Source organism: Sebastes umbrosus, chromosome 16 (genome assembly GCF_015220745.1).
Source record: "Sebastes umbrosus isolate fSebUmb1 chromosome 16, fSebUmb1.pri, whole genome shotgun sequence".
Classification (NCBI taxonomy): Eukaryota; Metazoa; Chordata; class Actinopteri; order Perciformes; family Sebastidae; genus Sebastes; species Sebastes umbrosus.
Genome location: NC_051284.1, coordinates 3,608,587 through 3,627,225, shown reverse-complemented (window position 1 = coordinate 3,627,225; position 18,639 = coordinate 3,608,587). Strand labels below are relative to the sequence as shown.

General features: G+C 39.4%; 2 protein-coding genes across 5 annotated transcripts in view; both read left to right on the top strand.

Annotated features, from left to right (window-relative positions):
* LOC119474418 overlaps nucleotides 1-18,639 on the top strand; it is an 813,351-nt gene that overhangs the window by 589,577 nt on the left and 205,135 nt on the right. The gene's annotated exons all lie outside the window — the stretch shown is intronic.
* The window catches only part of LOC119504360 (disheveled-associated activator of morphogenesis 1-like), a 41,078-nt gene that overhangs the window by 4,512 nt on the left and 17,927 nt on the right, over nucleotides 1-18,639 (top strand). For 2 of the 4 annotated variants that reach the window (XM_037796441.1, XM_037796439.1), the window contains exons 1-8: nucleotides 3,192-3,836; nucleotides 15,017-15,235; nucleotides 15,350-15,439; nucleotides 15,561-15,632; nucleotides 16,244-16,338; nucleotides 16,462-16,681; nucleotides 17,521-17,634; nucleotides 17,990-18,100. In XM_037796441.1, the coding sequence (XP_037652369.1) occupies nucleotides 15,050-15,235; nucleotides 15,350-15,439; nucleotides 15,561-15,632; nucleotides 16,244-16,338; nucleotides 16,462-16,681; nucleotides 17,521-17,634; nucleotides 17,990-18,100 (888 nt within the window). In that variant the 5' untranslated portion in view covers nucleotides 3,192-3,836; nucleotides 15,017-15,049. Of the gene's footprint in view, nucleotides 1-3,191; nucleotides 3,837-15,016; nucleotides 15,236-15,349; nucleotides 15,440-15,560; nucleotides 15,633-16,243; nucleotides 16,339-16,461; nucleotides 16,682-17,520; nucleotides 17,635-17,989; nucleotides 18,101-18,639 lie in introns of those variants that run through there. The other 2 variants (XM_037796440.1, XM_037796442.1) reach the window with 2 other exon arrangements.

Sequence of the window (18,639 nt, the reverse complement as noted above, 5' to 3'; positions counted from 1 at the left end):
AATGGAAAGCACCCTATAGGAGGAAACATGATTAGCAGAATGGAAAGCACCCTATAGGAGCAAGCACAATTAGCGGAATCAAAAGCATCCTATAGGAGGAAACACAATTAGCGGAATCAAAAGCATCCTATAGGAGGAAACACGATTAGCAGGATGGAAAGCACCCTATAGGAGGAAACACGATTAGCAGAATGGAAAGCACCCTATAGGAGGAAGTGCGTTTAGCAGGATGTAAAGCACCCTATAGGAGGAAGCCCGATTAGCAGAATGGAAAGCACCCTATAGGAGGAAGCGCGTTTAGCAGGATGAAAAGCACCCTGTAGGAGGAAGCACGATTAGCAGAATGGAAAGCACCCTATAGGAAGAAGCACGATTAGTGGAATGGAAAGCACCCTATGGGAGGAAACATGATTAGCAGAATGGAAAGCACCCTATAGGAGGAAACACGATTAGCAGAATGGAAAGCATCTTATAGGAGGAAACATGATTAGCAGAATGGAAAGCATCCTATAGGAGCAAGCACGATTAGCGGAATCAAAAGCATCCTATAGGAGGAAACACGTTTAGCAGGATGTAAAGCACCCTATAGGAGGAAGCACGATTAGCAGAATGGAAAGGACCCTATAGGAGGAAACATGATTAGCAGAATGGAAAGCATCCTATTGGAGGAAACACAATTAGCAGAATGGAAAGCATCCTATAGGAGGAAACATGATTAGCAGGATGGAAAGCACTCATAGTTCCTCCCCACAGTTTCGGGTCAACAGGTAGAGTTTGGCTCACCTGGTCTGACGGCCTGCTCCACTGTTGACCTCCTTTCCATTTGTTTTGGTAACATTTGGTTTCCCTCTCTACGCCGTGCCACATTCCTCTCAATCATGCATCACAGATACTGTGAGGTCACACGAGCCAACTCTACAGAGGTTTCAATTTGGTTTCGCTGTTTCTTTTCTGTTGTCAAAGGATAAATCTTCAAAGTTACAATTCACGTGTGGTCTCCCGTTTTTGTGTCCTTCCATGAACCGGTTTGTGACAATGAACTCATCATAGATGGCCTTTAAATTATCCTTTTGCAGCAAGCTTCAAACTCATGTACTTCTATTTCTCTGAATCTACCTCTTTCTCAGTGTATTTAAGGTGCTTTTACAACCCGTAGTCTGTTTGAATCAGAGTGAAATTGATACTTTTGGTTAGTTTTTTATTTAGTCTGGTTCGGTTTCACAGTGCACAAATTACAGTGGACCACATAAAAACATAATTTGCTGAGAGGCGTATACGAAGGCTGGAAATGTAATCGCTGAAGTCTTTCTTGTAATTTGGTGGTGGAAAATGTAAACACAAAATCAACAATCGCGGAGAAAACACTAACCAAGCAACGTCACTATTTTGTGGACTTTATTTAGCATATTCTGTATGTTCTCCTTGGCCCACATGTCTAGCAAACATCGGACTCCAAGTCAGTCCTCTCTCACTCACGTCAACCTGTTGTCTACCTGTGTCCATCTTAACAAATGCACGTGCAGGCATCCCATAATCCCCTGCGTCTTGGTTCATTTCTGCAATTGGGCCGGATTATGTTCTCACTTCAGTCGAACCGCACTAGGGCCACTTGACCACATCTCGCAAGCAGTCTATTACAATCTAGTACAATTCATACTTATTTATTAGGGCTGCCATAGTTAAACCGATAATAACGCGTTAACGCAAATTAATTTTAACGCTACTAATTTCTTTAACGCATTAACGCAACTTGCGATTTTTAGGTTGTAACTCAGTTTTAAAGCTAGAGTGACGATACTAGTATCATATAAAACTAGAAAAACCTAATGAATCCATTGGTACCAGCCAGGTCATACTAGCTTGTAGTGAAGGAGGTTAAATAACGCTAAGCTATGATAATCACATGCAGTTTGGGGCAAGTCATAGTCAAGTCAGCACACTGACACACTGGCAGCTGTTGTTGCCTGTTGGGCTGCAGTTTGCCATGTTGTGATTGGAGCATATTTTTTTATGCTAAATGCAGTACCTGTGAGGGTTTCTGGACAATATCTATAATTTTTGTGTGTTGTTAATTGATTTCCAATAAAATCAATACATACATTTGCATAAAGCAGCACATTTGTCTACTCCCTTGTTGATAAGAGTATTAAATACTTGACAAATCTCCCTTTAAGGTACATTTTGAACAGATGCGATTAATTTGTGATTAAATGTTTTAAGCGATTGACACCCCTATTATTTATACAATTAATGCCAACTTTCATTACTATATGAATGTATATAAATGTGATATATGAATACAACCTCATCCAAATTATTTGACCCTAGTCTTAATTTAAAAAAAACTAAATATAACCAAATATTTGAGCTTGGAGGTTCATTCTTGACCTTTGCCAAACAGTAAATAAATGTAACTCAAGTTTCACTTATTGTCTTTTTGTTGAGATTTTAACCACACTACACAGTCTTCATCAGTGGATGGAGTTTGTTTGATTGTCATGGAAACGGTGTGATTGTCATCATGTGACCTGAGCTCTAAAAATAGATCAGAACATGAGATTCACGGGCTGAAATAGGAGTGACACAATAGTTTCATTTGGCACTTCAAATCTACCCTGACAAGGTTCTGATTCATAAAGTACTTCCCTTTATTGCAGCGAGTTCCTCACTGTCAGTCTACAGTCAGGAGTGTTTAGGGGCGGCTGTAGCTCAGTGGGTAGAGCGGGTCGACCTTTAAGGTCGGTGGTTCTCGATCCCGAACTCCTACTGTCTGCATGTCGAAGTGTCCCCAAGTTGCTCCCAGAGCGCTTCACTGCAGCCCACTGCTCCTAAATGCTCAGGATGGGTTAAATGCAGAGGTCAAATGTCGTGTCTGTATCTGGATGTATATGATGAGTGTCATAAAGTTTAATTGATCACAGAGCATCATCATATGAGAGCAGGCTGCTGGAGTAGCAATGCTAATGAGGGCAGAACAGCTGGGCCTGAAGGGCTGTAATCTTTGTAATCTGCTGATCTAGATCTGAAAAATCTCCTCATTATCAGACATGATGACACACACACACACACACACACACACACACACACACACACACACAAAGCAGAGGGTGAGGTCTGGGCGTGACAGCCTCCACCAGGAATGCAGTAGTGTGTGTTTTGAGCTTGCCACATACTGTAGACTCTCAGTCAGGCTGATCTGTCAGTTTCTCTGTACATTCTGCCTGACAGACACTGATCGAGTCTCAGCAACACATCAGAATGGAAACAGGAGAAAGACGAACACAGAGACGAGAGCAGGTGTTGTGTGGTTAGATGGAGCGAACGACAGAGGATTTGTATTTTCTTGGACACCTGCAACTTTTGGACAAACTTTAAGAAAATCTCTGAATCTGAATCAGCTCTCAGTGACGTCTTCCTCTTGTGGATTTTCTATTTAGCCACATTCTAAGTGAAGAAACTCCTTGTGGATTATGATTGCGGAACATTTTGAATTCAACTCTAGCTCTACTAATTCATTGGTATCTGTCTTTACTTGTTTTTGTTAAATCCGTGTCTTTGCGATTTCATTTCAGCATCACTTTCTGACTTTTACTCCCTCGTTCCATATTCTCTCTATCCATTTCTTTGGATTATAAAACATGTCAAATATATTCTCAGAAGAAACTCAGAGTAGTGTTCAGTGACAACCCGGCTGTTATAATGTCGGGATGACAGTGACAGCAGAGTGAATGATCCCCCGCTACAGATGTTGATCTGACACCTGACTGCTGTTACACACACTGCTGGAGCTGAACATGGCAGCATCTCACTGCATGGCATAGAAGAGGATCACAAAGGTAAGAAACCTGTGATGATCTACACACTTAATGGAGAGGATGATGACCTCATAGGTTCCCTCAGAACAACCCATCCCTCTACAAAAAAACCTAAATAGTCTGTCATTTTGAACATTTTTTGGATAAGATTTTTATTTTATTTATTTATTTATTTATTTATTTATTTATTTATTTATTTATTTATTTATTTATTTATTCATTTACCCCCCCCCCCAAAAAAAAATTAAGTAGTAAGATAAAAATAATTTAAATAACAAAAATAAAAAATAAAAATAATAAAAAAAAGCCAGCAAACACAAAATTAATACAATAAAACATACATACAGATTCATTATTTTTAAATTTCGCATAGGAAAAGATACATATACATGCTTTGAAATATACACAAATTTGTGGATGTTAAATAGGCTTATTTACCACCAGTTATTAACTACATTCCAGTGTGTAGAGTGCTGCCTAATTTTGGGGCGGGGTCTTAAGCCTTTCAAAATAAGATTTTAAAGGGTCCCATGTTGGGTTGACCCTCCGACGGAATATTTGATCTTTTCTAACTTAAGCAACATCATCAGGTCATTCATCCAAGTGGAAGCTTTCGTTTTTTTGTCTCATTTTAACACTTTACAATCCTCCCCACAGTTTACAGTGTGATCAGGTAACAATGAAATAGTTCACTGATACTTAAATGGAAGTACAGTGGAAGAAAACAAGACTATGGGGAACAAGGGCATTGTGCATTTTAGAGGAAAGGAGAAATAAATAATATGTACTACTTCTATATAAGTAGCAGTGCTGGGAAACAAAATTGAAGTTTGCAAAAAATGGTGTCAACAACACTGATATTCTGCTGAACCTGTGAAGTAATTATGGTATAACACATTTCATATTATAAAATATAATGTATTTTGTGTTCTTTATTGTATTAGTAGCTATGTTGTGACCATTCGTAAAATCTGGCCAGGTTCTCCTCTATGACAACTACAGTATATCTCTGTAACAGTTTCTGTCAGATGGACACCAGACTTTCTGTTGAGGCAATTTTACCTAATAAGTGCCATGAGCAAAGGGCAAACATTTTCTTTTTTATTGTACTTCATCCAGCACCTACTCTGTAGTCAAATCTAAACACAACATAAGCTGGTAGGCTTAATCAAATTGTCACAATTCGCTCAATAAAGGAATACTTTACCCCCAAAATGACTATATGTATATCTTAGCATAGGAATGCAGGTCTATCTACCTTGAATTTATGAAGAAATCTTTGTTTTTCTTTCATGCCTCCAAGGTGAAGGAAAAAATCCCCAAACTGAGTAAATCCTGAGCAAACGGGGGCCGCGTTTAACAACAGCAAAACTATATCAGAACATCTGTTTACTCTCTCACACATTTTGTGGAGTATATAATCCAAGTCTCATTCATCCAGTTGAATGCTCACTATACTTCCCAAACACATGCATCTTCACTTGACTATTTAGAACTCTTCCTCATAAACAAAACTCACACGGACCTGTAGTGCACCTGCACAAGCGCGATACTGTTTACAAGGTAGCGTTTTAAATAGTAAAGTTTCAGCGAAAAACAGCCCGGTCTCCTAATGGTGGCAATTACGTTTAGAGAGAAACGTATTTTCTCACAGATTATATTTGTTTTTGACGTATCACAAATACTGTGCTGATCAAATATGAATCAATATTATGTTACGTTAATGCCTATTTCTCTCCTCAGATGTTTTCAGAAACATCTTGTAGTGTACTGTTTAGCTGTAAAATGAGAAAGTTTGTGACCCGGCAGCCATGTTGAGATCTGTTGAGGAAATACCAAGCACCGCCCACCAGCCGGAGTAAACTTTCTCATTTTACAGCTAGACAGTACACTACAAGATGTTTCTGAAAACATTTGAGGAGAGAAATAGGCATTACAGTAACAGAATATTGATTCATATTTGATCAGCGCTGCCTAGTTTGACCATTTGATAGGAGTTTGCGAATGATTGACAGCGGCCTCCGTTGAATGAACAGCCAATAGGAACGCTCTCACTCTAAAATGACCTGTGATTGGTCAAAGTCTCCCGTCTAGATGTTTTAAAGCCTGAAAACAGAGCCATGAGCAGATGCCGTTAGGAGCACCGGAGGACAGCGGAGGACACAGAGGAACATGATTTTTTTCAGGTTACCTGTTTCATGTACTACTGTCACGATATAGCGACCGTGTTATAAAAATAACTTTTTTTAATCATATTTGCTCCAATCTGCCTACTTCAGCTTCTTACCTACTACAGTGAACAGCTGTTTTGTGAAATTGATATTGCTTTAAATGAAGTTATATATTTGTGAATTGTTTTTAAAGATTTACATCTTCAGTAGCAACCAATGGGCTTGGAGCTGAGAACCACAGACGAGGTCAGGAAGTCATAAAGTATAGAGAGGAGAAGTCCCGCCCCTTCCTGTGGACCCCATGGGACCTTATTTCGGAAAAAATATGAACGGTAGTCCAAATATTTTTTTTGATCCATGAGTTGCTCCATGAATCACACAGATGATGTTTGCAAATTAAAAGATAATTTTACAAGTCAAGAAAGTCTCAGTTTGTCGTAGTATCATTTAGTTTTGTGTGAAACCGCTCAGTGAACTACATCTCTCGTCTAAGACAATATACGTCACCAACACTATAGCTTGCTAACGTAGCTATGTTCCACGCACAAATGAAACGCTATCTGACCTGATGTGTTTTATCCAGAGACTCCTGGTCTTTATATCAGTCAGGAAGAGAAAGAAGGATCAGACCTGTTGCTGGTGTGAGTTCATCCCAGTAGGAAACACACAGACATCGTAGCTTCAGAGAGAGAGAGACGTCACTACCACACTTTAGGGTGTGTCGTCTTTCTAATTACGTATTTTCACAGTCTGATCCTTCAACAGTTTTACAACAAACTGAGACTTTCTGGACTTGCAAAATTATCTTCTAAACTGACAAACATCATATGTGTGATTCATGGCACAACTCAAACGGGATAAAAAAAATATTTTTCTCTCTCCGTTGACTACCATTCATATTTTTTCTGAAATAAGGTCCCATGGTGTTCCACCGGAAGGGGCGGGACTTCACCTCTCTATTGAGAGACGAACTAACACATTGTTGGTTTTGGTCTTTTCATTGGATTTGTTGACAAAAATAAAACTATAGAAAAACATGAGACTGAGGACCACAGACCTGGTTTGAGATGGAAATGGCTCATCAGGATACAGAAGGGTTCTGTTTTCTGCTAGATGACGTCATGTGATTAGTGGCCTCATCAACATCACACAGTGTGGCTGGGGAAAAAAACAAGCTCTAGCAAACATTTACTGACTGAATTGTCCTTGAGTGAGTCAGTGAAACCCCACCGGCTCGAGGACGGCTGTTCTGTCGCTGACACTGACCTTTGACTTGCGTGTGGAAGCGGGGCTAGAGAAAACACACTTCCCCTGCAGGGATCCATAGAGTATTGATTAAACTCTGCGAACTCTGAGCTGGCTGGTTCATCAGGGTGAATTATAACCCTGTCATCAATCTATACACAACATAACCATACACACACACACAGTACTGATCGTTATAAGAGTCCTATTGCAACCGTTGATATGCTGGACAGGCAAGAACAGTGTTCACTGTCAACACCAACCAAACATGCATGGACACAAGTTATCAGAGGTCAGGTACTTTTATTTATTTGTGTATTTATTGTTTGTGTGGTGATGTCAGTCAGTCTATCTGTCCATCACTGTCAAAATATTATATTTTCCATGAGTTTCGGATGTTATGGTCCCGATCAATCTTACTGATTGTGGGGAGTCCTGACCTTTCCTCTAGCCACAGGAAAAAACTTCTACTGTAGTAATAATATAATATCCAGTGGTGGAATGTAACTAAGTACAGTTCATTTTTAAGGTACTTGTGCTTCACTTGAGTATTTCCATTGATGCCACATTATGCTTCCTGTTTATAGTCAACTTACTAGCTTTCAACCGCAGCTCACGGTCCTCATCAGAGGACCAGCTGTTATCACAAGACCAGAGATACTTAAAGCTGCAGTCGGTAACTTTGAGCAAATATGATAAAAAAGTTATTTTTATAAAACTGTGACTATATTCTGACAGTAGTGCATGAGACAGATGATCTGTGGAAAATGCATGTCCCTCTGTGTCCTCCTTGTGCTCCTAAAGTTTTTAACGATATCAACCAATCAGAGCCGAGGAGTCTCTAACGCAGTCGTCAATCACTGCTCACCAAACATGCGAACTCCGATCATACGGTCAAACTATACCGCGCTGATCAAATATCAGATCAAGTAATATTATGTTACTGTAACATCTATTTCTCTCCTCAAATGTTTTCAGAAACATATTTTAGTGTACTGTTTAGCTGTAAAATGACACAAACGTTGCTAACATATTAGCATGACCAACTTCATATTGCCATAATATGATAAGATTTTAGCTTGTTGTGGAGCTTTTCCCTCCAAATGGCCAAAGAAATAAATGAATGCAGGTTAAAGTAACATTTTGATTGTACAACTTTTACTCGTAACTGAGGAGCAAAACAACTTTCTATACACTTCAAATAAATCATTTCAAACACACAGTAATGAGCCCCTAGGATTAGCTATTGTAGCTAACTGCCAGGCTAACTTTAGTAGTTGGCTACTCATCTGCACATGCTGGTTTGTTCACATGTGTGAGGCTGTGGGTCACTGTCAGCTAAAGCTTGCTAGCTTTCCAAAGCTAACAAACACACATGGTAATTGTAAGTTTTAGGTGGCCTGCTTTCCCCTTGAATTTTGGGGACAGTTGTATAAAATGACACACAATAAGTCCAGAATATTCCCATTTGCTAGAATGATGTATAAAACATGAATACCCTACACAATGTACTGTATATGATACTGTCAAACTGGGGACTAAGATAATTATAACAAGCCGTTGTTTTTTGTAAGTTACATTAGTGACGTGTTTTCCGTAGTTGTTTCTGTACATGTTTTACTTACTTACTTATTTTAAGCCCAACCATGACGTTTTCCCTTTCCCTAACTAAGTGGTTTTCTTGCCTAAACCTAACTGCGGATGTTTGCGTACAAATGACACGTGAAAAGACTAAAATGTGTACTCATGACACTCGGAATGTCTGTGTAATGTCATGGTATTTATACACCTTCCCGTGAGACCTAGTTGATCTTAAAGCTATGTTAGGGGGGAAAAGGGAAATACCAATGTAGAAAGAATATATTAACAATATAAACAGAGTTTATAGTTCCTGTTTTTACACAATTTGTACTTCCTACACAGTTTGGTATGAGTTGGTTTTGGGTGTTTGTATGTGCTGCAGATCAGCTGAAGCTACATCTCTCCAGGCTACTGTACCTTTGAAGTTCTGTGTTTCTCATGCGACCCAGCAGGGAACCATTTCCAGACAATTTTTATGATTTTTGACTAGACATTTTAATATGAAAGCATTAAAAACTCCAGTCTCCAATCTGGTTAAGCATCACTTATCACTGATCAGTACAACTTCTTCCTGCTGAAGGTGTGTCTCTGCCTACCTGTCTGTCAAGTCATCCTGCTTCACATAACCACCCTGCCGCTCCTACTGTACACCTCCTGTCAGCCCAGTCTGGCCTTAACACCACACTGGAGCCAACATTCACTTAATGACAGAGGAGCAAACCATTAATCAGCCTTCCTGGTATAAACCAGATTGACATCAGTGTCAAGAGTGATGGACAGTGTCCACAATGGCACTTTTGTCAAAGCATGTGAAAACTGGAGCAGCAGCAAGCTGCAGGTGCATCTATCTACCTCATATATCAAGACTCCATCTGTAAAACGGGTAATGATGTTACTGACTAATTACAGGTTCACAATAGTGTGTCATGCTCTTATACCTGGTCCAGGCAGGTTGATGACTATGGTTATTACTATAATTAATCACTCATAAAGGTGTGTGTGTGCTTGAAAACAGAATTGTTTATTTGTTATTTCAGTTGTTTCAAAAGAGGCCCGACAGTGCCTGGTAAAGTGACCTGTACAAATTGAACAAAAATAATTGGTGGGATTAAATCAGCACCTCAATAATTTCAGAGTTAATGATGTTAAAGAGTTAGCATTAGCTAACTATTGAGAAACAAGTTATTTTTTGCCAGATAACTTGGATTGAAGACTTGTTGGACGCAAACCAACCTGGACTTTAGACGAGACGTCTTCATCCAAAAAACGGTCGTATAGCTCGTCTCTGCAAACAGCTCATTACGACCCATATTTCCGTTAGTTGTTAGGTGGCGACCTCTAGTGGCTGTCGTAATTAGTACAGGAGTAAAGGAGGAAGTTAGGTGACGTAGTATAAAGAGCGATAACGTCCGAGTAGGGAGGAGTTTGGGGTGGATGGATGGGTCAAACAAACAGGACTTTCAAGAGACCTCTGTTCGTCTCCCGTGTGAAACCAAAAGTCAACACGTTGAGTTATTTCAAGTTACGTACTGTAACTACGTTAGTACGAAACCACGTCATGTACTGCGTAGCAAACGTACTTATTTTAACCCAAACCATGATCTTTCCTAAACCTAACCAAGTAGTTTTGTTGCCTAACCATATCCAAGTAGTTTGGTTTCATAACCATGTGTTTAGAACTGCCACATTAAATACAGTAGAACGGTCATATATAGCCGTGGTTACACTTGTCTTTTCAATGCCACTTTTGTCATCCGATCACACCAGGACGCATTAACTGTTAAGTCTGTACACTCCGATATCGGAACAGCTAGACCACATGCCGAGGTGGCCCGGCTTGCATTGAGTTCGGTTTTCAGTGAGGCGTGGACAGCATGTGGGCACAATCTGGACAATTTATCAAACGTAGGTGTCGCATCATCTTCCCCCCCCACACGAGAGCAAAGGCATTAGGAGGAAAACTGAGGCTGGAGGCTAAATTATGAATCCTGCTTTGGCGAAGGCCTGATCTGCCCTACTTGTCCTTTGATTGGCTAGTACTCGTTGCCTTCATTGGTTGGATTGTTTAGGTTTTGGCATGAGGAGTGAAATTAGTTGGGGTTAAGGTAAGAATATCAGGGTAAGCCAATCAGAGGCAGACTAGGGCAGGTAATGACTTTACACAACTTATTGACTTTCTTTTCAACATTTATTGACATTTTTGTCGACATACTCTACCATGACTTTTTTTCCGACATTTGTTGATATTATTCATAATTCATAATATTGAAGGCTGGAACACAGCTGAGACCCGCTGTCTGAGTCCTGTTGAGTTACTCCTGATGAAAACCCAACATTTCCTGATTTTGCTGCTTCAAAATAAATAGCAAAATAACGGAAGACTTTTATTGTGAAAAATTTATAGGAAAATGTGTTCATCACCGAATCAGCAGAGCTTTGTTAGCGGCTATTCTTCAATAAAACAAGTCTACTAACACTGCAGGGAGGAAGAGCAAGCAGCAAACATTACAGGGGGGCTTTTAATGTGAAGAATTTATAGGAAATGATTTTATTGTCCCCAAGGGGAAATTCAGAAACGGTAACAACATGACATTACACACTCAGGTCTGTTCAGCGAGGCCTGTTTAAGGCAGCTATGGCTGCAGGGATCATGCTTTTCCCAAGGCGAGCCTTCCTGCATGTCAGTGCTCTGTACCTGCACCCTGAGGGCAGCAGGGCGAGCTGCTGGTTTAGTGGGTGTGTGTGATGTCCTATTGAGGTTGCAATGCGTGCAATGGCCTTATTATTCAGCTCAGTGAGGTTGGGTGTGCAGAGACCAATTATCCTTTTAGAAATTAAATGTGTTCTCAGTTTTACAGCCACTCTTTTGACCACGAAATATATCCGCATATGTTGCATTGAACTGTCAAGTGTAACCACGGTCTATGCCGTTTTAGGAGTGATTGGCGATTTCAATACAAAACAGGCATTTTCACAGCCTTGTTTTGCCAATTTACACTGTAACGTGACAACTGAACATGTATTAACTAAATGAAGTAAGTTTGATGTTGAGTATCAAGCTTCAGATATCAGTATAAGTAAATCATCTGAAAAAGCTAAAAAGCTTGTGTTTCTGGCCTCCTAATGAAACTCCCTTTGAGCTTTGAAGCCAAGGTTGAAATCCAAATGTATTCAAAGCGTAGATTAAATAACTCCAATTTCTTGTCTGTCTAAAGACAATATAATCATCCCCCATAAATGATCTGAGGATTTCTGTTCCTGTACTAATCAAATCTTGATCTTGGTGTATGATTTTATGAATGAAGCGCTGGGTTGTAAGAGCTGGTGTTTGAGTAAGCAATTTCTAGTCACAGCTTAAGAGATATATTTGCTGATAACTACAACAACCTGTCAAAGACTAAAGAATAAAAACATATTACTTTAACCGTTGTACAAGTACTACAAATAACCGTATATTACACCACAGAATGTACCATGAAAACAGCAACATAGTATCACAAAACATTCCATAAAGCACTACAATGAGTAACTGGAGAAGAGATGTATAGAGAAACATATTGACTTTGTACCATCAGCTCTTGCTTTCTGACTACGTGAGGACCTGAGTATGTCGCTGTTATTCACAGCTAACACTAAAACTATTTTTCATGGTCCAATATACCAAAGTGCTGTTTCTATCATCAATCAAACCCTTTAAATAAATGATGAAACACAGGCACACACACAGCCACACCTCATGACTCATCTGTTCCATTCGTGGCTTGTTAATCACACCCAAATGAATGTATGTCTGTCTAGTTGTGTTAGCTTGTGTTGAGTTCAATTATGATCGTGTTGACGGATAGGATAGGAGATACGTGTTTGTGCAGCATGCACAGTGTTCGAGACATGTTTGTGGGTGTGCAAGCCAATAATTATGTATGTTCATTTTATTAATTGATGTTTAACAGATAGGAAGTATGAAGCTGTGATAATAATGCATGGATATTAGTTCAAGCTCTGTGTTCTGTTGTTGGAGATCTGATCGCTCATCAAACCTGTATCTTTAAAAAAACAAAAACATGATTAAAAGTCATGTTAAGGGGGTGCCTAGGTTAGCTCAGTTGGTAGAGCGGGCGTCCATGTATCAAGGCTTGGTCCTGACCGCGGCGGCCCGGGTTCGAATCCGGCCTGTGGCCCTTTCCGCATCCACTCTCTCTCTCCCCCCTTTCAAGACTCTATCCACTGTCCTCAATAAAAATGGAAAAATGCCCCCAAAAAAATAAAAAAAAAAAAAAATAAAAAAATAAAAAGTCATGTTAAGTGTGCAGAGTTCATTTAAGCCTGCAAAACTAAAGTTACACAAGTGTTAAATGGAGCAACATACTTACAATTAGGGGTATAAGAAAATATCCGAAATATTGAGTATGGCGATATTTTGTTTTGTGACACTGTATCGTTTCTCAAAAACACGGTATTGAGTTTTAATTAATAGTTAACATGCAAAAATTTACTCAGTCAATACTTTATTTAATTTGCAAAGACAAGTGCCCTCTCAGTGTATGCGCCCGCTCAAAGTAGTGCTTTGATGTTGGATGTTACAGCGACTGTGATAAATGTAAATTGCATAAAAAATAAACTTTTTTTGCTCAGATTTTATGCATATGGTGGCGTGTTCTTCATTCTATGACAGTTTTCCTAAAATTAGATTTTAAAAATCTCAATATGTCGCCTTGTTTACAGAATCTAAATATATCGCGATATATTGAATCATAAACTCTGAATCAAGATATGTATCGTATTGCCAGATTATTGCCAATACACACCCTACTTACAATTCAACTGACTTTATTTAACCAAGGTGAGCTAAAAATGTCTGTCCTGATGGTGGTGCCGGACACAAGCCCATGAGGTCATTAGGGGAAGAATGAATGTGCTCAGCATCAATGTATTGTTAATCTGATTTTTGATCTAAATGCTAAGCAGCAGATATCACTTTTTATCTAAAAAAAAGAAAAGGTAAAAAGGTTTCTGTGACATCTACCATTCATATATCATTATGTATGCAATTTCCAGCAGTTTCCTGGCTTTTAATTTTTTCAAGTCTGTCTTAAAATAATACTCACATGGCCACATGTACAGTGAAACAGGTTTTGCTTGCTGTAATCATTCATCCTGTCCTTTCTGCTATTAAGAGATCTCTTCCTAACACGAATTGTGAATATATCCTTTAGTGAGATATCCCAGAAAAACATTATTCACATCTCTTCCTACAGGGTTAATGCAACACAATAGACTTTTATGTCAAATTGGGTGTAATACTTTGTAGACGACTTCTTAATCCTATGGACATCCATTGTATTCATATCTCAGCCAGTGTACAGTAGACACTTTATGAGTTATTAGGAGTCTATGTCAAGAATGAAGTGGCCATCTATCAATCACATTTTAAAATGTGTAAAAGGCACCTCACAAATCTTCATAGTATTCTGTTTTTTGGTACTATTGTTCTCATAAACCAATAGTAGCTATACCTACAAAAAGTAATGCACTGTGATCCATAAATATCCAACAAAATCAATTTGTATTTGTATTTCTATCCACGTAATTCTGAACCAGGAAGTATGGGTGTAGTGGATCAAAAAACACTTTTTTTTAGACGTGTTCGTATATCATGTGAAACCAGAAGTCAACGTTGATTTATTTGTCACCCAAACCACGATCTTTTCCTAAACCTAACTAAGTAGGTTAGTTGCCTAAACCTACGGAAGTTTATTTTGAAAAGACTGGAGCAGAAATTGTCACGTCACGTGTTAGAAATTTGTAGGAAAACGTACGAAAAATGAGGAACAACGTTTTGTAAAATATCATACAAACCGTTGTATGATGATACGTTGAGATTGTGTATAAGAAATTAATTTACAAACAGGAAATGATATAAATGATGTGTCAAACAATGTCTATCGAACTTATTTTAGAAACTTTGTAAACGTATCAATTATTAAGGAAAATGTTTTTTCCAAAAATTTAATACTTTATTTGATGTTATTTTATTAGATGTCTCTTTGTCTGTCTCACCATTGTCCTCAGTTTGGTTTAATGTTTTACTTTATTTTAGCAGCTTATCAACGCTTCATTCAAACATTAAGCTAGTCAGATCTCTGACCACAGGAATTGCTGTAAATGGCAACACATTTGATTAATACGTTTTGTCCTCCTCTTCAGTCAGTACTTCTGGTGACGTCCCCCGCTGTAACCATGGTGTCCCGTGTGAAGCCGCCCCAGGGGCGTAGCATGTCCTCTCTATTTTCCTGCTGCTTCAATGGAAGTGACCAACCAGAGATCACCCACCTCCAGGAAAACATGAACACTATGGCTGTGCTGGAGCCCAACCTGCCCATGCCCCCCCCTCAAGAGCTAGACTCTATGTTCACTGAGCTGGTGGTGAGTCAATGTTCCTCTTCTGAACACTGGCTATTCCTACGTACATTCAAACATCCATAATTATTCAACAGCTTTCTTCTTATGTTTATCATTCATTTCTTTCTTCTATCCCAGGATGAACTGGACCTCACAGATGAGAACAGAGCTGCCATGTTTTCTTTACCAGCAGAGAAGAAATGGCAGCTTTACTGTAGTAAGAAATTGGTAAGAAACTATGACTACAGGCAATTTATCTGTATTGGTAGTTTATACATCCTGCGCTGTTGGGCAGCTGCATTTCTTTCCATGACTCTGACCTGTGTGTGTGTATATGTGTGTATTGCAGGAAGCAGAGGAGAATAAAGGAGCAACCAGATGGCCAGAGTATTATATTGACCAGCTCACGTCCATGGCTGCTGTGAGTATAGGCTAACACTCTGGGGTGAATTCACAAAAGGATTGCGCGGCTTCTGCTAAATCTGCACAAATAAGACATAAAGAAACCGCATATTTCTCAAAGCATCCGCAAAGGGAGAAATGCACCCCTAAACGCACCGCCAAGCAAATAGCGTCTCTGTGCTCCTGTGCAATTAGCATGTATTTAAATGAGGTAATATGCAGACATTTAGCATAAAATTGTCTCATTTCTTTGCAAATGAGCCTTTGTGAATTCTCTGTTTTAATCCTGCTGTTCCCAGTTTATTCACAGACACAGATTTTGCTTTATTACCAATTTTCTTTATAAAATGTGAAAATATTGATTATTTTTAAAAATGTAAAAATAATTTAATTACAATTTTTTAGATATTGTTGTACATACTATATTGATATATATTTGCTTTTGAGTTACAGTTTTTTTGTAACTTAATATCAGCTGATATCAGAGATCACAGATCCTACACTATAAACCACCAACATTTAGTTCTATGAGCCAAACTCTCTCCATTATTGCCTCGGAGTGAGTACATAACCTATTTGGAATTGTGTAGAGTTGCGAGGCATTATTTAGTTCGACCCCTCTGTTCCCAGAGGAAGACTCTGCTGTCGCTGGAGAATGAGGACGAGCAGGGAAGACGTAAGATCATAGATGGTCTAAAGACAGCACTGAGGACGCAGCCGATGAGGTACCGTTCCAGTTCTAACACGTTATTCTGAAAATATAATGTTTCATTTCATCTTCCTCTGTACTGTACTGCAGTGACCTAAAGAATGACCTTAACGTTGCCATTCTGATTTATCTCCACCAGGTTTGTGACGCGATTCATTGAGTTGGATGGCCTGTCCTGTATCCTGAATTTTCTCAAGTCGATGGACTACGAGACGACCAACTCTGAGATCCACACCTCGCTGATTGGCTGCATCAAATCTCTGATGAACAACTCTCAGGGCAGAGCTCACGTCCTGGGTCACTCTGAGAGCATTAACATCATCACACAAAGTCTCACCACCGAGAACATCAAAACCAAGGTACACACGGCACAATCAATATCCAATAATGACAAAGCAAAAACAGGATTTTAGAAATGTTTCCACATTTGTTAAAAAGAAACAACTGAGATATCACACTGACATTCAGACCCTTTGCTATGTCACATGAAATTTAGTTCACAACTGTTTCCTAACTCTTAACTAAGTGGTTGTGTTGCCTAAACCTAACTTCCTGTGAGGTTTATTTTGAAAGGACACCATGCATGTATCGAGTGTATCTTGACACGCCGTCCCCGGTTTGTCCAAAAGTAACGCAAGAGGGGGTTACCTGTGCGTCGGTCTCCGATGCCGAGGGGCACTGACCAACCGGCGGTATGTGACGAGTTGGGAGTGAGAAGGTGGTGGTCCTTCTGCTCATTTTCTGTAACCAGTGTAGCATTAAAGCACGGTGGAATTAGTGAGCTAGCTAAGACAGCAACAAAGTTGTCACTCATCTGGCGATAGCAGTGTGCTTTTCTACGCTGTGATGAGAGAGGGTGTAGCAACTCATAACGTAATAACTGCGTGTAATGTAATAATTTAAATGTAATAAAAGCTCATAATGTAATAATCAGCACATAATGTAATAAAACCTTGAGCGCACAACGTATGACAGTTTTATTCATAATGTAATAAGTTATTACATTATGAAAACATTATTACATTATAAACTTAGCAATTTTTTTTTTAATAATGTAATAAATTCAGCACATAATGTAATAATTTAAAAAAATAATACTCTCCTTGTCTTCTTAAAGCAGAGGAACCATCTAGTTTTACATACTTAAGTTCTTATCTCCTACTCGTTAGCAATTGGCTGTTCTTCTTTCCCTCCCCAGGTTGCAGTGTTAGAGATCCTTGGTGCAGTGTGTTTGGTGCCAGGAGGCCATAAGAAAGTACTAGAAGCCATGCTGCACTACCAGACATTTGCTTCGGAGAGAACACGCTTTCAGGTCTGCTCTTGCTTTGTTCCTGTGTGCTTCATTTATTCCTCTGCAAGGAAATGTGGAGATGTGGATGAAACAGATTTCTTTCCCTTTTCTTGGGGAAATTAATATTCACATCCAATTGTGACAAAAAGTGATCGACATCATTCTATTTGAGTCCACGACCAGTAGCCAACACATTTCTACACCTATTTTCTCTGTTAAGATGACCGATATAATCAACTTCACATATCAAATGTGTATCAATTTTACATAACAGTTTACAGGGATTTCTTCATTATTTTGAGGCCAATCTGATGCGTACAGCAAACATGTTTTATAATGGTATAACTGGTGTAAATCCTCTCTGCTTTGTGTGCAGACCCTGCTGACAGACTTGGATAGATCCACGGGCCGCTACAGAGATGAAGTTAATCTGAAGACTGCCATCATGTCCTTCATCAATGCTGTGCTCAGCCAGGGAGCAGGAGAGGTGAACAACCAGCTGTGTGTCTCTCTCTCTGTTTCACATAGAATCAGTCTGTGATGTCAAAGGTCTTTTATAGGAGTTGGCCCCCTTATCTTCAGCACAGACAGAGAGACAGACAGACAGACAGACAGACAGAGAGACAGACAGACAGACAGACAGACAGAGAGATAGACAGACAGACAGACAGACAGACAGACAGACACACAGACAGACAGAGAGACAGACAGACAGACAGACAGACAGACAGAGAAACAGACAGACAGACAGACAGAGAGACAGACAGACAGACAGACAGACAGACAGACAGACAGACAGACAGAGAGAGAGACAGACAGAGAGACAGACAGACAGACAGACAGACAGACAGACAGAGAGACAGACAGACAGACAGACAGAGAAACAGACAGACAGACAGACAGACAGACAGACAGACAGACAGACAGACAGAAAGACAGACAGACAGACAGACAGACAGACAGACAGACAGAGAGACAGAAAGACAGACAGAGAGACAGAAAGACAGACAGACAGACTGAAAGACA